General features: G+C 59.3%; 1 protein-coding gene across 5 annotated transcripts in view; it reads left to right on the plus strand.

Annotated features, from left to right (window-relative positions):
* The first annotated feature begins 271 nt into the window (after positions 1-271).
* The window catches only part of MPP3 (MAGUK p55 scaffold protein 3), a 29,097-nt gene continuing 9,660 nt past the window's right edge, over positions 272-19,708 (plus strand). For 2 of the 5 annotated variants that reach the window (XM_008271558.4, XM_051825710.2), the window contains exons 1-14: positions 612-749; positions 1,004-1,083; positions 1,755-1,872; positions 2,073-2,191; positions 2,348-2,425; positions 3,727-3,807; positions 4,034-4,171; positions 5,565-5,646; positions 8,092-8,177; positions 10,078-10,152; positions 14,948-15,144; positions 15,973-16,037; positions 17,118-17,138; positions 17,689-17,730. In XM_008271558.4, the coding sequence (XP_008269780.2) occupies positions 1,848-1,872; positions 2,073-2,191; positions 2,348-2,425; positions 3,727-3,807; positions 4,034-4,171; positions 5,565-5,646; positions 8,092-8,177; positions 10,078-10,152; positions 14,948-15,144; positions 15,973-16,037; positions 17,118-17,138; positions 17,689-17,730 (1,009 nt within the window). In that variant the 5' untranslated portion in view covers positions 612-749; positions 1,004-1,083; positions 1,755-1,847. Of the gene's footprint in view, positions 409-611; positions 750-1,003; positions 1,084-1,754; positions 1,873-2,072; positions 2,192-2,347; positions 2,426-3,726; positions 3,808-4,033; positions 4,172-5,564; positions 5,647-8,091; positions 8,178-10,077; positions 10,153-14,947; positions 15,145-15,972; positions 16,038-17,117; positions 17,139-17,688; positions 17,731-19,708 lie in introns of those variants that run through there. The other 3 variants (XM_051825711.2, XM_051825713.2, XM_051825712.2) reach the window with 3 other exon arrangements.

The following is a 19,708-nucleotide window of genomic DNA, read 5'->3' on the forward strand; positions in this document are numbered from 1 at the left end:
TCCCCCCAGCCCCCTTTCTCCCTCCACCCCTGCTGAGCTGAAATACTGATGGTCTCCGTATCAGGGGCTTCCGGGGTGTGCTCTGAGGAGCGCCTGGGCACAGACACAGCACAACAGAAGTCGGGGACGGTCACGGTCATTTCACAGCTGGCCCTCTGGAGAAGCCCTTGGACACTCGTCGCCTTTTCCTCGCGGCCCCACCCCCTACACGCGGGCAGAGCTGAGCCCGCCTTCTCCGCGCTGCCTATCCGCGCCCCGGGGCAGGTGCACCGATAAATCTTCCCAGCCCGTTGCATTGTTGCAGGGAGGTGCCCTCGCGGCCGACCGCCCCTCCACGCCAGGATCTCTGCCTCGCTTGCCTTGGAACTCCAGACCCCGGCACAGCGCCCGGCGCTTGGAGGGCGCTCAGTAAGTGCTGGCAAAAGCGAGCGGTGCGTGGAGCAGGTGTCCGGGCCTTGGCCCGCGGGGCTGGGGAGGTGCGGGCGGGCGGGAGGCCGGCCCCGCGCCCAGGCTCGGTAGGCGGGAACAGGGAGGGGACTGCGGTGCTAGCGCAGCGCCTGCGGGCCCAGGGCCGCCGGGCCCGGCACGGGGCCGCCTGCGCTCCTCCCCCTCCTCCTGCGCCGCCGCCGCCTCCCCCGCCCCGCGCGGCCGCGCCAGGGAGGGGCCCAGGAAGGCGGAGCCAGCGGCGGCTGAGGCTCGGGGTGCCCGCGCCGCTCCCGGTCACGGAGCCTGGATCCCCGCGCGACGAGGTAGGAGGCGGCGCAGGGAAGAGACAAGGCAGCGGGAGCTGGCGGGAGAGGCCGGGCGGGCGCGGGGCGCGCGCCGAGACCGCCCCTCGCGGGCCCCGCAGCCTCGCGGCCCACGGAGCCCCCGCCCCTCCGTCCCCCACCGCCTTCCCCCGCGCATCCCTGCCCGGTGCGTCCCTGCTCCGCACCCTCCGAGACCGCTCTCCGGGCCGCCGGCTGTCGCCTCCCTCCCCCAGCCGCGCTCCTGGGTCCCACAGGTCCCTTCTGAGAGCGAGCTGGAGTCTGCGCTCGGCCGCCGCGGGGGAGCGGGGGGCTCGCAGCCGCACGCAGCCGGAGGGTGAGTCCCGCGGAGCTGGGCTCTGAGGCGGGAGGGCCGGGCACCATTCTTAACGCATCTTCGCGTCCCCGCTGCTCAGCGCAGTGGGCTGGCTCCATGTTTGCGGAATGAATGAATCATGACTCTCCTTGCGCCCTGTGGAAGGAGGACTTTGGGGTCCACGTGCTGCAGAGCGCCCTGGGGTCCCTCCTGTGGCATAGTAGAAACCCAACTCTCACGGCCCGCGCCTCCTCCCTAGGCTCTTTTCTGGAGGCCTCCTTTGGGTTGGGGCTGGGGGGAGGGGGGTTGTAGGCCCAGCCAGGTGGTTGGTGAAGGTGTCAGTCCGGGGCCTGGCACAGCCTCTCCCAGGGTAACAGTGGCAAGGGGTACACCTGCCGCCAGGCTGGGCCCCTGGCTGCCTCCACCGCCAGCCTGGGAGACTCCTGGGGAGTATGGATTCCCTAACTAACTCCAGAGTTACTTAGGGAGCCCCTCCAAGCCTCTGACTCTTAAGAGGGAATGGTTAGTATCCATTCCTCAGGCCTCCTGCTGATGAAAACCTTCTGTGCAATCAGGCAGCTCAATGCTTGGCCTTTGGGGGGGGGGGGCACTCAGCAAAGATGTTTTCTTTCCTTCCTTTCTGAGAAAAAGTGAGCTTGTTCCCATTCTCTGTATCCCCGAATTGGTCACAGACAGACTGGCAGGTGTGTCGTCTCTGTTGCCGCCAGCCCCTCCCCCACCCCGTCCTCCGTGCTGGGAGAGCTGCGGAGCTGACCGGCCCAGGCATGCCAGTGCTATCGGAGGACTCCGGTGAGTGCCCCCCTCGCCCCCGGCACAGCCTGGAAGACCTGCGCCTGCCCAGCACTCCAGGGCTAGAAACAGTCCAGGCTGCTGCAGGATGCCCTGGCACCTGCTGCCGCCATGCCTGAGGGGCCGTTGGGGGAGGAGGTCCGCAGGGCCCGGAAGGGGTCCTTGAGTTGGTTTTCCCCTGTTGCTCCTCCCCTCTCCAGGTTTGCACGAAACCCTGGCACTGCTGACGTCTCAGCTCAGACCCGACTCCAACCAGCAGGAGGAGATGGGCTTCCTGCGGGATGTGTTCAGCGAGAAGAGCCTGGGGTACTTGATGAAGGTGGGCTCCACATCCTCCCGCCTCCCTGACAGGCGGGCTCTGCAGGTCTGCGCAGCCCCGGCAGAGGCTTCCTCTTGGGCTGCCCCCGGGGTCCCCGCGGCCAGCCAGTGGGGCGGGTGGTATCCGGCTTAAACTAGGCTTCGCCTGTCTTTGCAGATCCATGAGAAGCTTCGCTACTATGAGAGGCAGAGCCCAACGCCAGTCCTGCACAGCGCTGTGGCCCTGGCTGAGGACGTAAGCCCTGGGGAGGCAGCCCCACTCCCCACCCCGCAGGGGCTCGTCTCACCCTGTCGCCCTTGCTAAACCTGTGGGTGCTGGGAATGGGTGAAGAGTAGCTCCTTCTCCTCCTCCCCCCTGGGCCTCTGGCAGGCACAGATGAACTCCGGAGCCATGGACCGGGCCAGGGTAACACCCACCTCCTGTGTGTTCTTGCCAAAGTCTGCCTCCTGGGCTGTGAGCGAGGGTGCGGGATTGGGTCAGCACTCGCCCATCTGTTCTGCGAGCTGGCGACCAGGATCGGCCGCCCGCGCCCGTTGCCTTCTGGGTGCCCACCTGCAGCCCTCAAGGGCGGGGACTCACAGTGCGTCCCCGTTACTGGCTCCGGCTTTCCATTCTGCCTGTGTTTTAAAATTTCTGTTTGTTTGAGAGACAAACAAGGAGAGAGCAAGCTCCCATCTGCTGATTCACCCCCCAAATGCCCACCCTAGCTAGGACTGGGCCGGCCTGAAGCCAGGAGCCGAGAGCTCAGTCCAGGTCTCCCGCGTGGGCAGCAGAAGCCCAATTATTGGAGCCTTCACTACTGCCTCCCGGAGTCGGGAGCCCAGCTGGGACTCGAGCCCAGGCCCTCCTGTATGGGCAAGGGCATCTCTACTGCTGGGCCAAGTGCCTGCTCGGCTCAGTTTTTCAAAGGTGTGCTTGCCTGCTGCATGGTGCGGAGGAGCCGTCCTGGCTGCTCACTGAGATCAACTCCTGAGCAGATGCACTGACCCCAGGGAGGGAGGGAGGAGAGCAGCCTGTGCTGCAGACCCCCGCGTCCCTCTCCAGTGCTGCGTGCCTGAGAGCCAGGCTCCCAGGCTCGGCACTGCCCTCGCTGTGGCTTCTGTGACCTCCCACGAGGCGCCCGAACCTATCTGAGACCCGGCTTCCTCCTCTGTGGCGCAGCGCGGTGGTAAGGGTGCGGAAGTCTGGCCAGAAAAGCCCAGGTTCGGATCCTGGCTGTGCCACTCGCCCGCTCCGTGACCTTGGGCAGGACATTTCGTCTCCCCGGCCTCAGGATTTGTACCTGTGAAATGGCAAAGCGAGATGCGGGTATTTCACAAAGTTTGTGGAGAGTGGTTAGCAAAGAGAAGTTCTTTGGTCAAAAAGAGTTGAAACCCATGCATGTTTTCCTAAGACCCATTTCCACGAACTTTTCGAAGCCCTCTGTAGGACGCACTAAAGCCAGGTGGTCAGCAGGTGCACACAGCGTGGGTGGTACCCGGGGGGGCTTAGTGAGTTCCTCCCAGCTGCCCGGGCGTTGTCTCCTTTCCCTGCAGGTGATGGAGGAGCTGCAGGCCGCCTCTGTGCACAGCGATGAGAGGGAGCTGCTGCAGCTGCTGTCCACCCCCCACCTCAGGGTAGTCACCCGCCTGCCCGCCCACCCCACGTAGCTCGTGTCTCCCCGGCTGGGGGCGGGCGGGAGTGCCAGTGCACTGAGGCTGAGGAAGGCAGCTGCTGAGCGGGGGCTCCTCGGCACTGGCGTCCGGGGTGGCCGTGTCTTAGTGAGAGGCCTGGGCCCCCCAGGCCCCTGCCCGGCCCCCTGAGCTGTGGGGCCAGCCCTGCTTCCTTGTGCTGTCCTGGCAGGCCGTGCTCATGGTCCATGACACCGTGGCCCAGAAGAACTTCGACCCTGTCCTGCCGCCTCTGCCCGAGAGCATGGACGAGGAGTTTGAGGAGGAGTCCGTGAAGATCGTGCGCCTGGTGAAGAACAAAGAGCCCCTGGTACGTGGTCCCCGCCCCGAGGACCAGGACGGCGGCCTCCTAAAGGCCTCAGAGCATGTGCTGGCCCCTCGGTCCTTTCTCTTTCCCTGGCTAGATACGGACCCCTCAACTGTGGCCAAGCCGCTTTGTGCAGTCGGTAACCTGCACAGCTGTACGAGGTAGCATCTGATAATCACGGCTGCCTCGGCCGAGTCCCGAATCCAGCCCATGGCGGGTTGATATCACGTGTGATTGATGCTCGGCCTCACCTGCTCACTTGTGCGTCGTCTGTAGCAGCCTTCACGCTCTCAGAGCAGAGGAGAGCGGTGCTGACGGGGAACGTGGCTGCAGAGCCCCACCCAGAGAAAGTTTGCTGACCCCCGCTCTGATGTCCGCCGCAGCCCCGGGTCAGCGTGGACTGCCTGCGCACAGGGGCGGCCTTGTTTATTAGATGGAGAGAGAGGTGGCGTCCTGGCCCTGGACAGTCCCACAGCTGGCATTCTCTACACGCGGCTCTCACTAAGCGACCTCTGATGACTTTGCAAACAGGCCGGGTTCCTCTGCCCCTGTTCCACCTGCCAAAGGGGGCAGTCAGCCGTGGGTTCTGCAAGCGGGCGAGGGCTGGCGCTCAGAGACGAGTGAGTGATGCCCAGAGACGCTGGGGACAAGCCGGGGCTCTCAGCAGGTGGCCTGTCCTGCCTGCAGCCTTTGTCTGATGAGCTTCAGAGAGGTGACACGAGTGGAGTGGACAACTGCGCTAACACGTTGGCCGTTCTAGCAGACATAAACGGCTCGTTTGTTGAGCGCTCAAGTTAACCTGATGTTATCGTGTCGCGACCTTGTGAGTCCAGTGCTGCCCCTAATAGAGGGAACAGGCTCAGAGCGGACAAGGGGCTTCCTTGCTCGGGCCGCGTGGCCGCTGGTCAGTGGTGGAGCTGGGTTCGAAGCCCTGGCTTAGTTCTTGGCCTCCCTGCTGCCTGGGGCGGACATGGAGGGCTCATCAGGGCCTTCCTCCTCCTAGACGTTGTCTCTGCGGGGCTCCTGGGGCTCTGGCTGGTCCCAGGGACCCCGTGACTGGTTAGTGGTGGGTTGAGAGTCAGCTGGCTCCTGTCCTCGATATTGAATGTCTTGGCAAGTGGTGAGGGTGCCGGGGTCTGTCGGGGCGAGCTGGCTGTGGCTTCTCAGAAAGCGCCCACCTTCCCTCCCAGTGACCTTGAGGGTCTTCAATGTCGCAGGGCGGTTGTGCTTTTTTAGGCTGTGCCGTGGGACTGTGCTAAGCCGAGGTGTTGCTTTTTAGAGGGTCCCCACCGGTCCGCCCTCTGGGGTGGCAGGCGGAGGGGGGAGGGGCAGTGGCAGAGTCAGGGTGACTCTGGGGCTGCCTCTCAGGAGCCTGCCCGTTCCGCGTCTAATGCAGGGTGCCACCATCCGGCGGGACGAGCACTCGGGGGCTGTTGTGGTGGCCAGGATCATGCGAGGGGGCGCAGCCGACCGGAGCGGTGAGTGCGGGCCAGGTGCTGTCGGCCTGGCTGGGGCAGGGCCGTCGCCGTGGTGGCCCAGCCTCGCACCTCACTGGGATGCGCTTTGCTTTCTGGGACTGGGACTGGAGTTCTGGTCTCCTGCCCGAGCTCAGTGGGGATTGTTACGGAAAGCCCAGGGGCATGGAGTGCTTTGGGGCACATTGGCTTAGCTCGAGGACAATGAAAATTAAGCATAGAGTGTGGGTTTGGTAAGGGGGTTCCTAACTAGGGGAGGATGGTCCCCCCCACCCCGACTTGCTTTCTCATGCTCCTCGTACCAAAGGGAGGCTGTGTGTGTCCCAGATTCATCTGCGTGGAAAACAGGCTGTGGGGCACTGGAGTGGAAGGGCTGCGAGGCCGGGAGGCAGAGCTGCCCATGCAGGAGGCTGATCCCCTCCCAGTCGGGGGCCCTGGGCGTGGGGGTCCTCAAGCAGTGCTTCCCGAATGTTAAGGAGCGCAGGGGCCCCCTGGGCGGGCACCTGGGTCAAGTGCAGGCTGTGACCCTGAAGGCCGGGGGGGCCTGGGAGTTGGACTGTGACCCTTCCCAGGCCGTGCTCAGCAGCTGCTGTCGCCCAGGGCCCCAGGAGTAGCAGGCGGGAATGGGGCTGCGGAGCCGCCAGGGTTAATGCTGGGGCTGTCAGGCCTCTGTAGCTCCTGGTGGTGTCCTTACTGGTGCCTTTTTTTTTTTTTTTAAAGATTTATTTTATTTGAAAGCCAGAGTTACAGAGAGTCAGAGACATAAACACAGAGCAATCTTCCATCCACTGGTTTTCTCTCCAAATGGCCACAATGGCTAGGGCTGGGCCAGGGCAAAGCCAGGAGCCTGAAACGCCATCTGGGTCTCCCACGTGGGTGCCAGGGCCCCAAGCACTTGGGCCGTCTTCTGCTGCTTTCCCAGGTGCGTTAGCAGGGAGCTGGGTTAGAAGTGGACCAGCTGGGACTTGAACTGGCACCTATATGGGATGCCAGTGTCACAGGCGGAATCTTAACCTGCCACAACACCAGCCCCCTTTCCTTTCTCCTTTTTTTCATCCACTGGTTCATTCCTCAAATGACCAAAATGGCCAGGACTGGGCCAGGCCAAAGCCAGGAGCCTGGAGCGTCATCCAGGTTTCCCACGTGGGATCAGGAGCCCAAGCACTTGGGCCCTCCTCCATTGCTTTCCCAGGCACGTTAGCAGGGAGCTGGATTGGAAGTGGAGCAGCTGGGACTTGAACCAGTGCCCACATGGGATGCGCATTGCAGGTGGTGGCCTTACCTACTGCGCCACAGCACTGACCCCTTGCTGGTACCTTTAGATTTCTCAGTGGAGATTTGAGAGGGCTGGCCTGAGTGTGCCTGTAAACCCAGCAAGGTGAGGAGTTAATTGTGTTGTTAAAGGAGCAGAGGTGGGGCCAGCGCTGTGGCATAGCTGGTAAAGCCACTGCCTGCAGCACCGGCATCCCATATAGGCACCAGTTTGAGTCCCGGCTGCTCCACTTCCAATCCAGCCCTCTGCTATGGCCTGGGAAAGCAGTGGAGGATGGCCCAAGTCCTTGGGCTCCTGCACCCACATAGGAGATCTGGAAGAAGCTCCTGGCTCCTGGCTTCAGACTGGTGGGGCTCTGGCCGGTGAGGCCAATTGGGGAGTGAACCAGGGGATGGAGGACTTCTCTCTCTCTTTCTGTCTCTCCTTCTTGCTCTGTGTAACTCTGACTTTCAAATAAATAAATAAATCTTTAAAAAAACAAAGCAGAGTTTACAGGGCAAAGACATAGACTTCCTATCTCAAAGAAATGGGTTTGAATATAGGCTCCATCATTTTGTAGCTTGGTGACCTTGGGCAAGCTGCTTTGTCTGCCTGGGTCTCAGCTTCCAGCTTGTCAACTAGGGCTGTCCCTGCTGGTGGGGGTGAGACTCCGCTATTGGGCGAGGTACCCAGCACACAGGGCTCAGGCCGTCCCCTCACACCCACCTGTTTTTGTGTTTTTGTGTTTTTTTTTTTTTTTTTTCAGATTTATTTATTTATTTGAAAGGCAAAGTTAGAGGGAGAGACAGAGACCGAGAGATCTTCCACCTGCTGGTTCACTCCCCAGATGGCCACAATGGCCAAGGCTAGGCCACTCTGAAGCCAGGAGCCAGGAGCTTCTTCTGGGTCTCCCGCATGGGTGCAGGGGCCCAAGGACATGAGCCATCCTCCACTGCTTTCCCAGTTGCATTAGCAGGGAGCTGGATCAGAAGTGGAGCAGCCAGGATTCAAATCAGTGCCCATATGGGATGCTAGTGCTGCAGGCTGTGGCTTAACCCGCTGCTCCACAGTGCCAGTCCCCACCCATCTTTTAACCCTGTGTCTGCCTGGCCGTGGGAGCCTCAGACAGACGCTGGTGGTGCCCTAAGCTGTGAGCGCCCGCGCTGAGGCCTGCTTCTGCTTCCTGTGTCTGCCAGGCTTGGTGCACGTTGGAGACGAGCTCCGGGAAGTGAACGGGATCGCCGTCCTGCACAAGAGGCCGGACGAGATCAGCCAGATCCTGGTGGGTGCTGCGCTCCTGGGGATGGGGTGGGCGTCTCCAGAGCCCCCGAGCAGGTCTCCCAGAGCCAGGCAGCTTCCGGCCTGGCCTGGCTGTGTCCATGCGGAGGCGGCAGGCCCAGTAGCCTTACAGAGTACTCAAGGTGGTGGGAGAGGGCAGCAGGACAGAGCTTCCTGGCCACCACCTCTCTCAGCACAGCCACCCATGCCCCTGCCCCTGGCTCCCTTTCTGACCCTGCTGGGGCCTGGGTTTGAATCCTGGCTCTGCCCCTTTCTCACTGCGCAGCCTCGGACAAGTCATCAAATCATCTGAGCTTGTTTCTTTCCCCTGTGAGGTAGGGAAAGGACTCGTGGCTTTCAGGAGGGTGCAGGCACCTGAAAAAGACGAGGCGCTTCCCGTGCTCTGGGGCCTGGGCTGGGGGTGCAGCACGAGGGCTGCCAGTCAAAGCCACAGTGGGGAAGAGCCCCCATCACAGCTTTGTCCCCAGCAGCCTGGTGCTTCTGCTAAGTTCTGGTGGTCCGGGGGCAGAGACAGAAAAGTCCAGAAGGAGGAGGCCACCCTGCAGGCCCCGCGGCAGAGCCCCCAGCCACAGCTCGGCCCTTCATCTCCTTCCCCGGCTCTGGCCCTACCTCCTACGCTCCTGAGCAGCGATCCGGCCTTCTGGGCAGCCATGCGGGGATGGAGGCCCCCGAGGGGCTGAACCCCCTGGTCTGACGGCCGCCTTCACGAGGTCCCTGGCCCTGGGGCAGGGTCCCTGTCATGTGGAGGGAAGGGGGCCTTCTCAAAAGATGTGAGTGGCCTGGGGTGGAAGAGCCACAGGAAGATGGATGCGCAGAGGAAAGTGCTAGCTGGGGGGCGGCCCCAAATCCAGCGAGAAAGAGGACCATGAAGGGGACCCTGGAGAAAAGCCACAGGAGGAGATTTTAGGGCCCGAGGTCAGGAGGCCCCGCGCATGCCGTGTCCTGGGGCTGTGTTTAAACTCTGCTGTCGCTCTGTCCCAGGGCCTGCACACGCTTGCTCTCTGGGGTTTGCATTGCTGGTTTATTCGGGGCGCCCTCTGCAAGGGTGGGCTCTAGGAGTGAGGCTGTATTTGGAACATCACTTTCTGTTTGTTTGTTAAACTTTTAATTCCATGTTTCTTTCTAAATTTTTAAAAAGATTTATTGTCTTTATTTGAAAGGTAGAGTTACAGAGGGAGATCTTCCATCTGCTGGTTCACTCCCCAAATGGCTGCAATGGCCAGGGCAGGGCCAAGATGAAGCCAGGAGCCAGGAGCTTCTTCTGGGTCTCCTGCGAGGGTGCAGGGGCCCAAGCACTTGAGCCATCTTCTGCTGCTTTTCCAGGACATTAGCAGAGAGCTGGATCAGACATGGAGCATCCGGGACTTGAACCAGCGCCCATATGGAATGCCAGTGCTGCAGACCATGGCTTTAACCCACTGTGCCACAGTGACAGCCCCTAATTCCATTTTCTGTTAAAATTTTTCAAGGTTTATTTATCTATGTGACAGGCAGAGTGAGAGAGAGGAAGACAAAGGGAGGGATAGAGTGAAGGAAGGAGAGACATCCACTGGTTCACTCCCCAAATGACTGCAGTGGCCTGAGGTGGGTCAGGCCAAAGCCAGGAGCCAGGAACTCCATCTGGGTGTCCCAGGTGGGTGGCAGGGACCTAAGTATATGGGCCGTCATCTGCTGGCCCATTAGCAGGAAGCTGGATTGGAAGTGGAGCAGCTGGGATTTGAACCTGTGCTCAGATGTGGGATGCTGGAGTTACAGGCAGTGGCATAACCCACTGTATCACGCTCGGGCCCCTGAATGTTGGTTTTTAGACCTCAGTAGTAAGCCTTGAACACGTGGAGAGTCAGACCGAGAAGGTAAACGGTCTCTGTTCTCTCTTTTCGCAGGCCCAGTCCCAGGGATCCATCACCCTCAAAATCATCCCAGCCACGCAGGAGGAGGATCGCTTCAAGGAGAGCAAGGTACGGCCAGGTGGGCGCCATCGGCTCCGGAGGGGCACTTGCTGGCGGGCTGGGGCACTGGGTCCCCATCTTCTGGTTCACTCCCCAAATGGCCACAATGGCCAGGTCTGGGCCAGGCTGAAGCCAGGAGCCAGGAGCTCCATCCAATCTCCCATGTGGATGCAGGGACCCAAGTGCTTGGGCCATCTGCTGCTGCTGTCCCAGGCCATGGCAGAGAGCTGGATTGGAAATGGAGCAGCAGCAGGGGCTCAAACCTGCACTTGTTTGGGATGGTGGTGTCGTAGGTGGTGGCTTAGCCCCCTGTGCCACAGCACAACCCCTGGGCCAACCATTTGGGAGCACAGCATCTGTGGCCAGTAGCTTCATTGGAGGGGCAAAATGATTCATTTGTTTGTACCCTGCCTCTTTCTGAACAGCAGTTGATGTAGCTTGCTAATAAAAGACACGGGTGTTCTAGCTGGAATAGGAACTCAGGGCCACGGAGAGGAGGAGAGAAGGCATCAGGCGTGCTGGACCCTGGAGCAGGGGAGAACTGCCGGTGACTGAGTTATTTGCTGGCCTCCCTCTTGTGGGCACCCACTCTGTGCCTGGCGCCCTGCCAGCTGCCCCGGGTGGGGTGGCCGTGGTGGTCTGCAGAGTTCCTCGTGCAGAGGCAGGGCGTGGGGAGTGGTGTTTCCTGGCTGTGGTTTGGGGAGGATTCTTCAGAGCTACAGACCCCACGGGCACGGGCACGCAGTCACAGAGCTGGCAGTGGGGCCTGGGGGCGGGTGGGGCGGGTGGCGGTGTCTGCAGGTGCGGGGGCTCCAGGGTGTCATGAAGGGCATGGATTAGGGTACAGTGAGAAGAGGCGATGTGGGGCCCAGGGGAGGGTCCAGTCTGTCCTCCAGGTGGACTTGCCGGTTTTGCTGGGGGTTTGGCACAACCTCGGCTTAGTTTCGGGTCTCTTAGAAGCCAACTGAAGATAAGGATTTGGATGAAAATGGTTTCTTTGGGAGGTGACCCCAAAGTCCCGGTATAGGAGAGGGAAAGGGCAGGCAGCCATGTGACCAAGGCTGTGCCGTGAAGCCGGTTGGCACTGTGGGCACCTGGGCTTGGCTTGCTAAAGAACTCGGGAACCCCGTAGAACACGTGCCTCCAAAATCCCACCCCCGAGCCCAAGATGCTGAGTTCTGTGCACCAGCCCCTGCCGGGCTGCCCTGGGCTCATTGCTGGCAAGGCCTCCCTGCTGGGTTAGGGTGGCAGAGAGCAGGTGCTTAGGCAAAGCCGTGCAGTGCTGGCTCTTGGAAGTCAGTCTGGGGTGCGTGGACATGGTCCAGCCCTGGGGGCAGGGGCAGCACACACAGCCAGGAGCCTGGAATTCCACTGGGTCACCCACACGGATGCAGGGGCCTCAGCACTTCAGCCATCTCCACAGCCTTCCAAGGCACATTAGCAGAGAGCTTGATCAGAAGTGGAGCTGCTGGGACTTGAACCAGTGCTCACATGGGATGCTGGCATATTGCGTGGCCACTTAATCCGCTGTGCCACAACATTGGATCCGTGAATTTTTTTTTTTTAAGATTTACTTTATTTGAAAGAGTTAAAGAGAGAGGTAGAGACTGAGAGAAAGGTCTTCCATCTGCTGATTCACTCCCCAAATAGCCACAACTGCTAGAGCTGAGCCAATCCGAATCCAGGCACCAGGAGCTTCTTTCAGGTCTCCCACGTGGGTGCAGGGGCCCAAGTACTTGGGCCATCTTCTACTGCTTTCCCGGGCCATTAGCAGGGAGCTGGATAGGAAATGGAGCAGCTGGGACTTGAACCAGCATCCATATGGGATGCCGACACTGCAGGCAGGGGCTTTAACCTGCTGCACCACAGCACTGGCCCCCAGTGAATTTCTTGCTTTCCATTGGTGGATGGAGGGAGCAGGCCAAGTCTCCTCCACCCCCACCCCCAATACTCAGTGCAGGAAAGAAGGGACCGGCAGCATCTGGCACAGAGGAGATGCCAATAAATCCTTGCATGGATGAAGATTAATAAAGGGCGATGTCTTCAATGACAGCTTTTATTTTATTTTTTTTAAAGATTTATTGGAAAGGCAGAGTTACAGAGAGGCAGAGGCAGAGGCAGGGTGGGGGGGGGGAAGAGATGTCTTCTATTCACTGGTTCACTGCCCAAATGGCCAATTTGATTAAAAGCCAAGAGCTTCTTCCAGGTCTCCCACACGGGTACAGGGCCCCCAGGACTTGGCCATCTTCTGCTGCTTTCCCAGACCATAGGTAAAGAGCTGATCAGAAGAGGAGCAGCCAGGACTTGAACCGGCGCCCATATGGGAAGTCGCACTGCAGGCAGTGGCCTTACCCACTATGCCACAGCGCCGGCAATGACAGCTTTTTTACAACAAGGGAAGAACTAATTTTTATATGGCTGTTGCTAATTTGCACCCTTTTGAAGCCCCAGGCACTGGTCCCACCGGCTCTGACCAGGTGGAAGGTGGTTCTTCCTTTGCAGGTGAACGAGGCACCGGGTAGGCTGGCAGAGGCTCTGACGTGGCACAGGAGAGCCTGGCTTTCCTGGAGGACACGATGGGCAGCTGTCCCTCAGGCCACCCCTCCTCGCTATTTTTTTCCTGATCTCATGCGTGAGCTGGCTGGCCAGTTAGGAAGACACTTTCCTAAGTGCCCAGGACCCTGGTGACAGCTGGGCTGGGTAAGGGTGTCTGTCCTCACGCCACTCTTATTCTTGTCTAGAATCTTTTCCGTTGGCACAGACAGGCAGACAGTTTGAACACAGATGCCAAATAGCTCTGTCCCACCCACCATTTGCCACGGAAGCAACTGGGCTCTGATGGTCTGGAAGTAGAAATAAAATCAACCCATGCCGCTGAGTCAGACACGGGAGGGACATCGCCGTGTCCTCACTGTCTGCTCCAGAGTGGGGCTCCAGGGTGAAAGGTGAGTCGGAGCAGAGGGGCTGGGATGCAGCTTTAGTGTCAAGTGAAGCTGGGGACTCAGGACCTGTGCTTTGTGGATTGGTGTCTTCCAGCAGCATCTGGATTCCTTGTTTGACAGATGCCTGCTGTCCTCATTAGGCGCACGTGCAAATCCGAAGGAGCATTTGAGTTACTGGTTGTGCTTGCTTTTGCCTTTGGTGCCCAGGATCTGTTGTTGCTTTGTGTAGTTAAGAGGCTGTCAGGAGGGTAGCAGACCAGGTAGATGAGGAAATATTTAGGTTGAAAAGTGAGATTCGGCCGGCGCCGCGGCTCACTCGGCTAATCCTTCATCTGCGGCGCTGGCACCCCGAGTTCTAGTCCCAGTTGGGGTGCCGGATTCTGTCCCAGTTGCCCCTCTTCCAGGCCAGCTCTCTGCTGTGACCCGGGAGTGCAGTGGAGGATGGCCCAAGTGCCTGGGCCCTGCATCCCATGGGAGACCAGGAGAAGCACCTGGCTCCTGCCTTCTGATCAGCGCAGTGCGCCAGCTGTAGCAGCCATTTGGGGGGTGAACCAACGGAAGGAAGACCTTTTCTCTCTGTCTCTCTCTCTCACTGTCTAACTTTGCCTGTCAAAAAAAAAAGTGAGATTCAGGGGCCAGCGTGTGGCTTGGTGGGTTAAGCCTCCGCCTGCGATGCCAGCATCTCATATGGGCATCAGTTTGAGACCTGGCTGCTCCACCTCTGACCCAGCTCCCTGCTAATGCACCTGGGAAAGCAGCACTAGATGGCCCAAGTGCTTGGACCTCTGAACCCACGTGGGAGATGCAGATGAAGCTCCTGGCTCCTGGCTTCAGCCTGGCCCAGCCCCGGCCATTGTAGCCATCTGGGGAGTGAACCAGTGGATGGAAGACCTCTTTGTCTTTCTCTCCCTCTCTCTCTGTACTCTTTCAAATTAATAAAATCTAAAAAAAAAAAAAAAAAGTAAAAGATTCAGTCATGGGCCTATCTGTTAACATTCCTTTTTTTTTTTTTTTTTTAATTTTCATTTTATTGGAAAGACAAGGTCTTCCGTCCTCTGGGTCTCTCCCCACATTCCCTGCAGTAGCCAGGAGCTGGCCAGGCCGAAGCCCATCCAGGTCTCCTGCGTGGGTGGTGGGACCCGAGTAGTTTTCGTCATCACCTGCTGCTTCCCAGGATTGGCCGGGCACTGAGCAGAAGCAGAGCGGCTGGGACTTGAACCTGGCTCTCTGATGGGGGAGGTGGGTGTCCCCAGGCGCTGACTGAATTCTCTGTCAAAGGCGTGCCTCGATTTTCCGATTCTTTTTTATTAAAGATTTATTCATTCATTTATTTGAAAGAGCAAGAAGGGAAGAGGGAGGGAAACAGAGAGAGAGAGAGAGAGAGAGAGAGAGAGAGAGAGAGAGAGATTGACTGATCTTCATCTGCGGGTTCACTCCTCAAGTGGCTGTAATGGCCAGATCTGGGGCAGGTCAATGCCAGAACCTGGAACTCCATCCAGGTCTCCCACCTGGGTGGCAGGGACCCACGTACTTGAGCCGTCATGTGCGGCCTTCCCAGGGCGCACATTAGCAGGAACCTGGACCAGAAGCACAGTAGGCAGGACTCAGACTGGCGCTCAGATCTGGGATGCCGGCATCTCAGGCATCGGCTTAGCCCACTCACTGCACCAGGACTCTGGTCCCAGTTTTCCAATTCCTGTTGGATTTTCTATCATAGCTAAGAAGGCGGAAGAACAATAAGAAAGCAGGTGCACTGTGTTTCTGATGAGCTTCCTCTTCTCAAGGCTGCTTGTTCTTCCTGCCTGTGACCGGCCACTGTCACGTGGCTGCACTGCCGCCTCACCAGAGCCCTTCCCACGCAGGTGTTCATGCGGGCCCTCTTCCACTACAACCCTCGGGAGGACCGGGCCATCCCGTGCCAGGAGGCAGGCCTGCCCTTCCAGCGCAGGCAGGTCCTGGAGGTGGTGAGCCAGGACGACCCCACGTGGTGGCAGGCCAAGCGTGTCGGGGACGCCAACCTTCGAGCCGGCCTCATCCCCTCCAAGCAGTTCCAGGAGAGGTGGGTCTGGGGCGTGCCGTCCTGGGGTGGCCCTGCGGTGGCCAGAGGCTTGGGTACCAACCCCAATAGGGGCGCCTGCTAAGTGTTGCTCCTTGCGGTAAGTACCAATTAGGCTGTGCTAGTTCTTCCTGTCCTGTGATGGGTGCTGATGACTGAGACTTAACTACGTTCGTGGACTTATCGTTATTAGTTTAGGCGGTTGTCCCTTGGTGTCTTTGGGGGATTGGTTCCAGGACCCCTGGCAGATCCTAAAACCCTCAGGTGCTGAAGTCCATCTGTTATATGAAATGCTGGGTGTTTGCCTATAATCTCTACCCATCCTGACACACTTCAAACCATCTCTGGGTCACTTGTAATACCTAATGCAATCCGAGTGCCCTGAACACGGTTACTCTGTGCCATTTAGGGAATAACAGTGAGGTGGGAAAGTCTCTGCGTGTGCACTTGTCTTTTCAACCCGTGTTTGCGACCTGAGGCTGGTTAGATCCCTGGGTGGAGACTTTGGATGCAGAGGCGCTTAGAGGGTGCAAAACTGCAGACGAGGAGGAGCAGGTCTCGCCACTCTAAACAGCAACATTTATTTGCTTCCCGGGATTTCCCTCCAAGTGTTGGATACAGAATTTGGGCCTGGGTCCCCATGTGCAGCTGTCCCGAGCTGTGCAGGCCTTTCCAAGGGCAAGAGACTAGCAAGGCCCCGGGGAAAGTGGCCCCTGCGCCGGAGCCCGCCGCGCCGGTTTCTGCCCTTGGTGGCCCCGGGCCTTGGCCTGGAAGGTTCCCTGCAGCTGCTTCTCTGACCCAGAGCCCGGGTGACCCTTTGTCTCTCCCTAGACGACTGAGCTACCGGAGGGCCGCGGGCACCCTGCCGAGCCCCCAGAGCCTCAAGAAGCCCCCCTGTGAGTAGATTGGCAGGGAGGGCCCGGGGCTAGGACCTGGGGACTGGTGTCGGGGCTGGCGGGAGGAGGGGACATGGGGGTGGGTGGGCAGGGGGCAGTTGCTGCCTGCGGAGGCACTTCAGTATTTGGGGGCCACAGAGGCATATAGTAACGCCTCTCCCCAAGTGGGGGGTGTGTGTTTGGGAGGGGTCCATGGCTTTCATCAGATTCCCTTTGGTTCTGTCTGACTCTGAAAATGGAGCCATTGACGTTGGGAGGGAGGGGAGGGGAGCAGGCCTGAGTGATCCTGTGCCTTCAGGTGCCTACAAAGGAGACCCAGTTCCATTTGCATGTCAGATAGATTTGTTTTTTAGCATAAGTATATCCCATGCAGTGTTCGGGATATACTTATACCAAGAAATTCCTTGTTTGCTTGAAACTGGGGCATCCCTGAGAGGCCGGTGTTTCGTCTGCCCCGTGTGGCACTTCACCTTTATCCCTTTACCTTCCTGCCATTGCCACGACCACCCTGGGATGGAGGTGCAGTCGGGCATCTCCTTTTCCAAGATGGGCAGAGTTGGGCGCAGTCCAGCGAGGGGAGCTGGGCTGGGGTCTCACAGGCCCGCTGTCTAAGGCCCTAGCTCCGAGGCCGGGCTGCCAGGGCCTGGCCCCTCTGGTGCAGGTGAGACCCGAACAGGCACAGAGACCAGAGTGTAGCTGGCAGCTGCTCTGCTCTGCCCCGTCCACCCTCTGGCATTTGCAGAACCCCAGGCAAGGGAGAGCAGGGCGGATTCTCCCTGCAGGGCCATGCAGGGAGCAGCTTCAGTGGCCATTGCCAAGGGCGCCTTTCCAGGCTCACTGTCCAGTTGGAAGGAACGGCCTTGACGCCGCCCCCCGCAGAGATGAGCTGGCTCTCTGTGGGCTACTAATGAGATGTGCACAGGAAGACTGATTAGAGCAGCGCAGATCACAGCTTTGGGGGAGGAAGAGAGGGGACAGATGGAGGCTCCTTGGGGCCCCGAGGCCGCGGCTGCCTCTCAGCCGCAGGGCTTCCCGATACTGTGCTAATGCCACTCCGTCTGTCTTTTGTGCACACCGCAGATGACCAGCCTTGTGACAAAGGTAGGCCGGTGTTCGTCCCCTGTGCACATGGGCAGGGGCCTGTTTCTATGGCATGTCCTGGGCTGGAGGGGCTCGTCTTCCATCCCCCACTGGGGGCTGTGCCCCCGCCCCGCCGTCGCCCCAGCTTTTGCACATCCACCCGGGGCTGCAGCGGGCCTGGCTCATACCTTGAAGCGTGCAGAGCTGGTGGGGACAGGGCTCAGGCCTCAGGGCCCCTGCCTGCACACCCTGCAAGGCCACCACTTGGCTCAGCTAGGCTGACTGTGTGACCAGGAGCCTGGGGGTTGGGGCAGGCAGAGTGGATCCTGGTTCAGGGCTGGGAGAGTGGCCCAGAGCCCCCACCAGGGCCTGGAAAGGCTGCGAGGGGCCTGAGTGTGGACAAGTGGGCGGAGAGGAAGGGTTCATTCTCCTAGGGTGGCCAAGACATGGGTTTCTGAGCTTGCCCCGAGGCTCCACGCTGGGGTACCTGGCCAGCCGGAGACTGGGCCCCTCTGGCAGGGTGAGGGTCCAGCGCCACTCACTGGCCTCCCTCCCTCTGTTTGGTTGCCAGAGACCTGCGACTGTGAGGGCTATCTCAGAGGACACTACGTGGGTGAGTAGCAAGGTCCTCGCTGACCCCTGCCCAGGCTGCCCACCCACGGCTCCAGCATCAGGCAGGACATGGGCAGAAGGATCTGAGCCGCAGGGACGAGCCAAGAGCAGCCGGGCCGGGGTGAAGGGCGCTCACCTCTCCCTATCCCTGTCAGCTGGGGGAGCCCCCGCCCCGCCTTCCGCCAGCCACTGGTGAAAGATTGGCACACAGCCCACTGCATTAACACTGCTTTTACCGTGGTTATCGTCTTCTATCAAGTTGTGTGTGTGTTTTCATTGTATTTGAAAGGCAGAAAATGAGACAGAGTCCTTCCACGTGATGGTTCACTCCCCAGATGCCCACAGACAGCCAGGGCTGGGCCAGGTTTAAGCCAGGAGTTCAACTCAATCTGGGACTCTCACACGGTGGCAGGGACCCAAGTACTTGAGTTGTCACCTGCTGTCCCCAGGGTGTGCATTAGCGGGAAGTTGGCTGGGAAGTGGAATAGCAGGCCTCACACCAGGCACTGGGACGGTGGAGGTGGGCGTCTCGCGCGGCCTCTTGACAGCTGCAGCAGACGCCTGACCCACGCATCACCCGATGGGAGTTCATTCATGGTTCACGCTCCGCTGCACGGGCTGGGCCTCCAAAGACTCTTCCTCTCACCAGGGTTCCCCAGGCCCTAGAGACAGCCAGAGATCCTAAGCTTTTTTTTTTTTTTTTTTTTTTTTTAAATAAGATTTATTTATTTGAAAGGCAGAGTTACAGAGAGGCAGAGGCAGAGAGAGGTCTTCCATCCGCTGGTTCACTCCTCAGATGGCCACAATGGCTGGAGCTGTGCCGATCCAAAACCAGGAGCCAGGACCTTCTTCCGGGTCTCCCATGCGAGTGCAGGGGCCCAAGCACTTGGGCCATCTTCCATGGGTTTCCCAGGCCATAGCAGAGAGCTGGATCAGTAGTGGAACAGCCTGGACTTGAACCGTTGCCCATTTGGGATGCCAGCACTGCAGGTGGTGGCATTACCTGCTCCGCCACAGGGCCGGTCCCGAGAGCTTAAGCTTTTATCTCGAAGTTATTTCAAACTCTCTGAAAAGTCGTACGGGTTGCACAAAGATCTCCCTTGCCCTCCACACCCAGGGCCACCTTGTTAACACTTGGCCTTGGTTGCTTTATTGTTTCCTTCTCCATGTCTGCAGTCGTCCATCCGTGTCCAGGCCTTGATCCGGGACCTCCCGTGGCTGCTCGAGTCTTTTGTCAAAATGACGCAGTGTTTGCGCGTAACCTGCCCCCTCCCTCCCGATTCCTTTAAGTCATCTCTAGATTACCTGTAGTACCTGACACTGTAAATGCTACAGAATCCTTGCTATATGGTGGTGTGTAGTGTTTATACTGTATTGTTTATAATAACCAGGAAAATACACGTTCAGTACAGTCGCAACATTTTTGATCCACTATTGGTGGAATCCAATCCGCGGAAGCCACAGACAGGGCGGCTGAAGGGACAGTCTTTGCCCGCGTCACGCGGGAGTCAGCTGTAGCCCTCCTGTCTACCCCACACAGCTCAGCTGGTGTATCCTAAGGGCGAGGGCTCTCCTGACCGACCTTCAGGGTGGTTCTCACGTCCTGGATTTGCAGCTGTGCTGTGTGCTGCTGTTAAAATTGTCACAGTCTTGCCGGCGCCGTGGCTCAATAGGCTAATTCTCCGCCTGCGGCGCCAGCACACCAGGTTCTAGTCCCGGTCGGGGCACCGGATTCTGTCCTGGTTGTCCTCTTCCAGTCCAGCTCTCTGCTGTGGCTGGGGAGTGCAGTGGAGGATGGTCCAGGTCCTTGGGCCCTGCTCCCGCATGGGAGACCAGGAGAAGCACCTGGCTCCTGGCTGCGGATCGGTGCGGTATGCCAGCCATTGGAGGGTGAACCAACGGTAAAGGAAAAGCTTTCTCTCTGTCTCTCTCTCTCACTGTCCACTCTGCCTGTCCAAAAAAAAAAAAAAAAAAAATTG

Source organism: Oryctolagus cuniculus, chromosome 17 (genome assembly GCF_964237555.1).
Source record: "Oryctolagus cuniculus chromosome 17, mOryCun1.1, whole genome shotgun sequence".
Lineage (NCBI taxonomy): Eukaryota > Metazoa > Chordata > Mammalia > Lagomorpha > Leporidae > Oryctolagus > Oryctolagus cuniculus.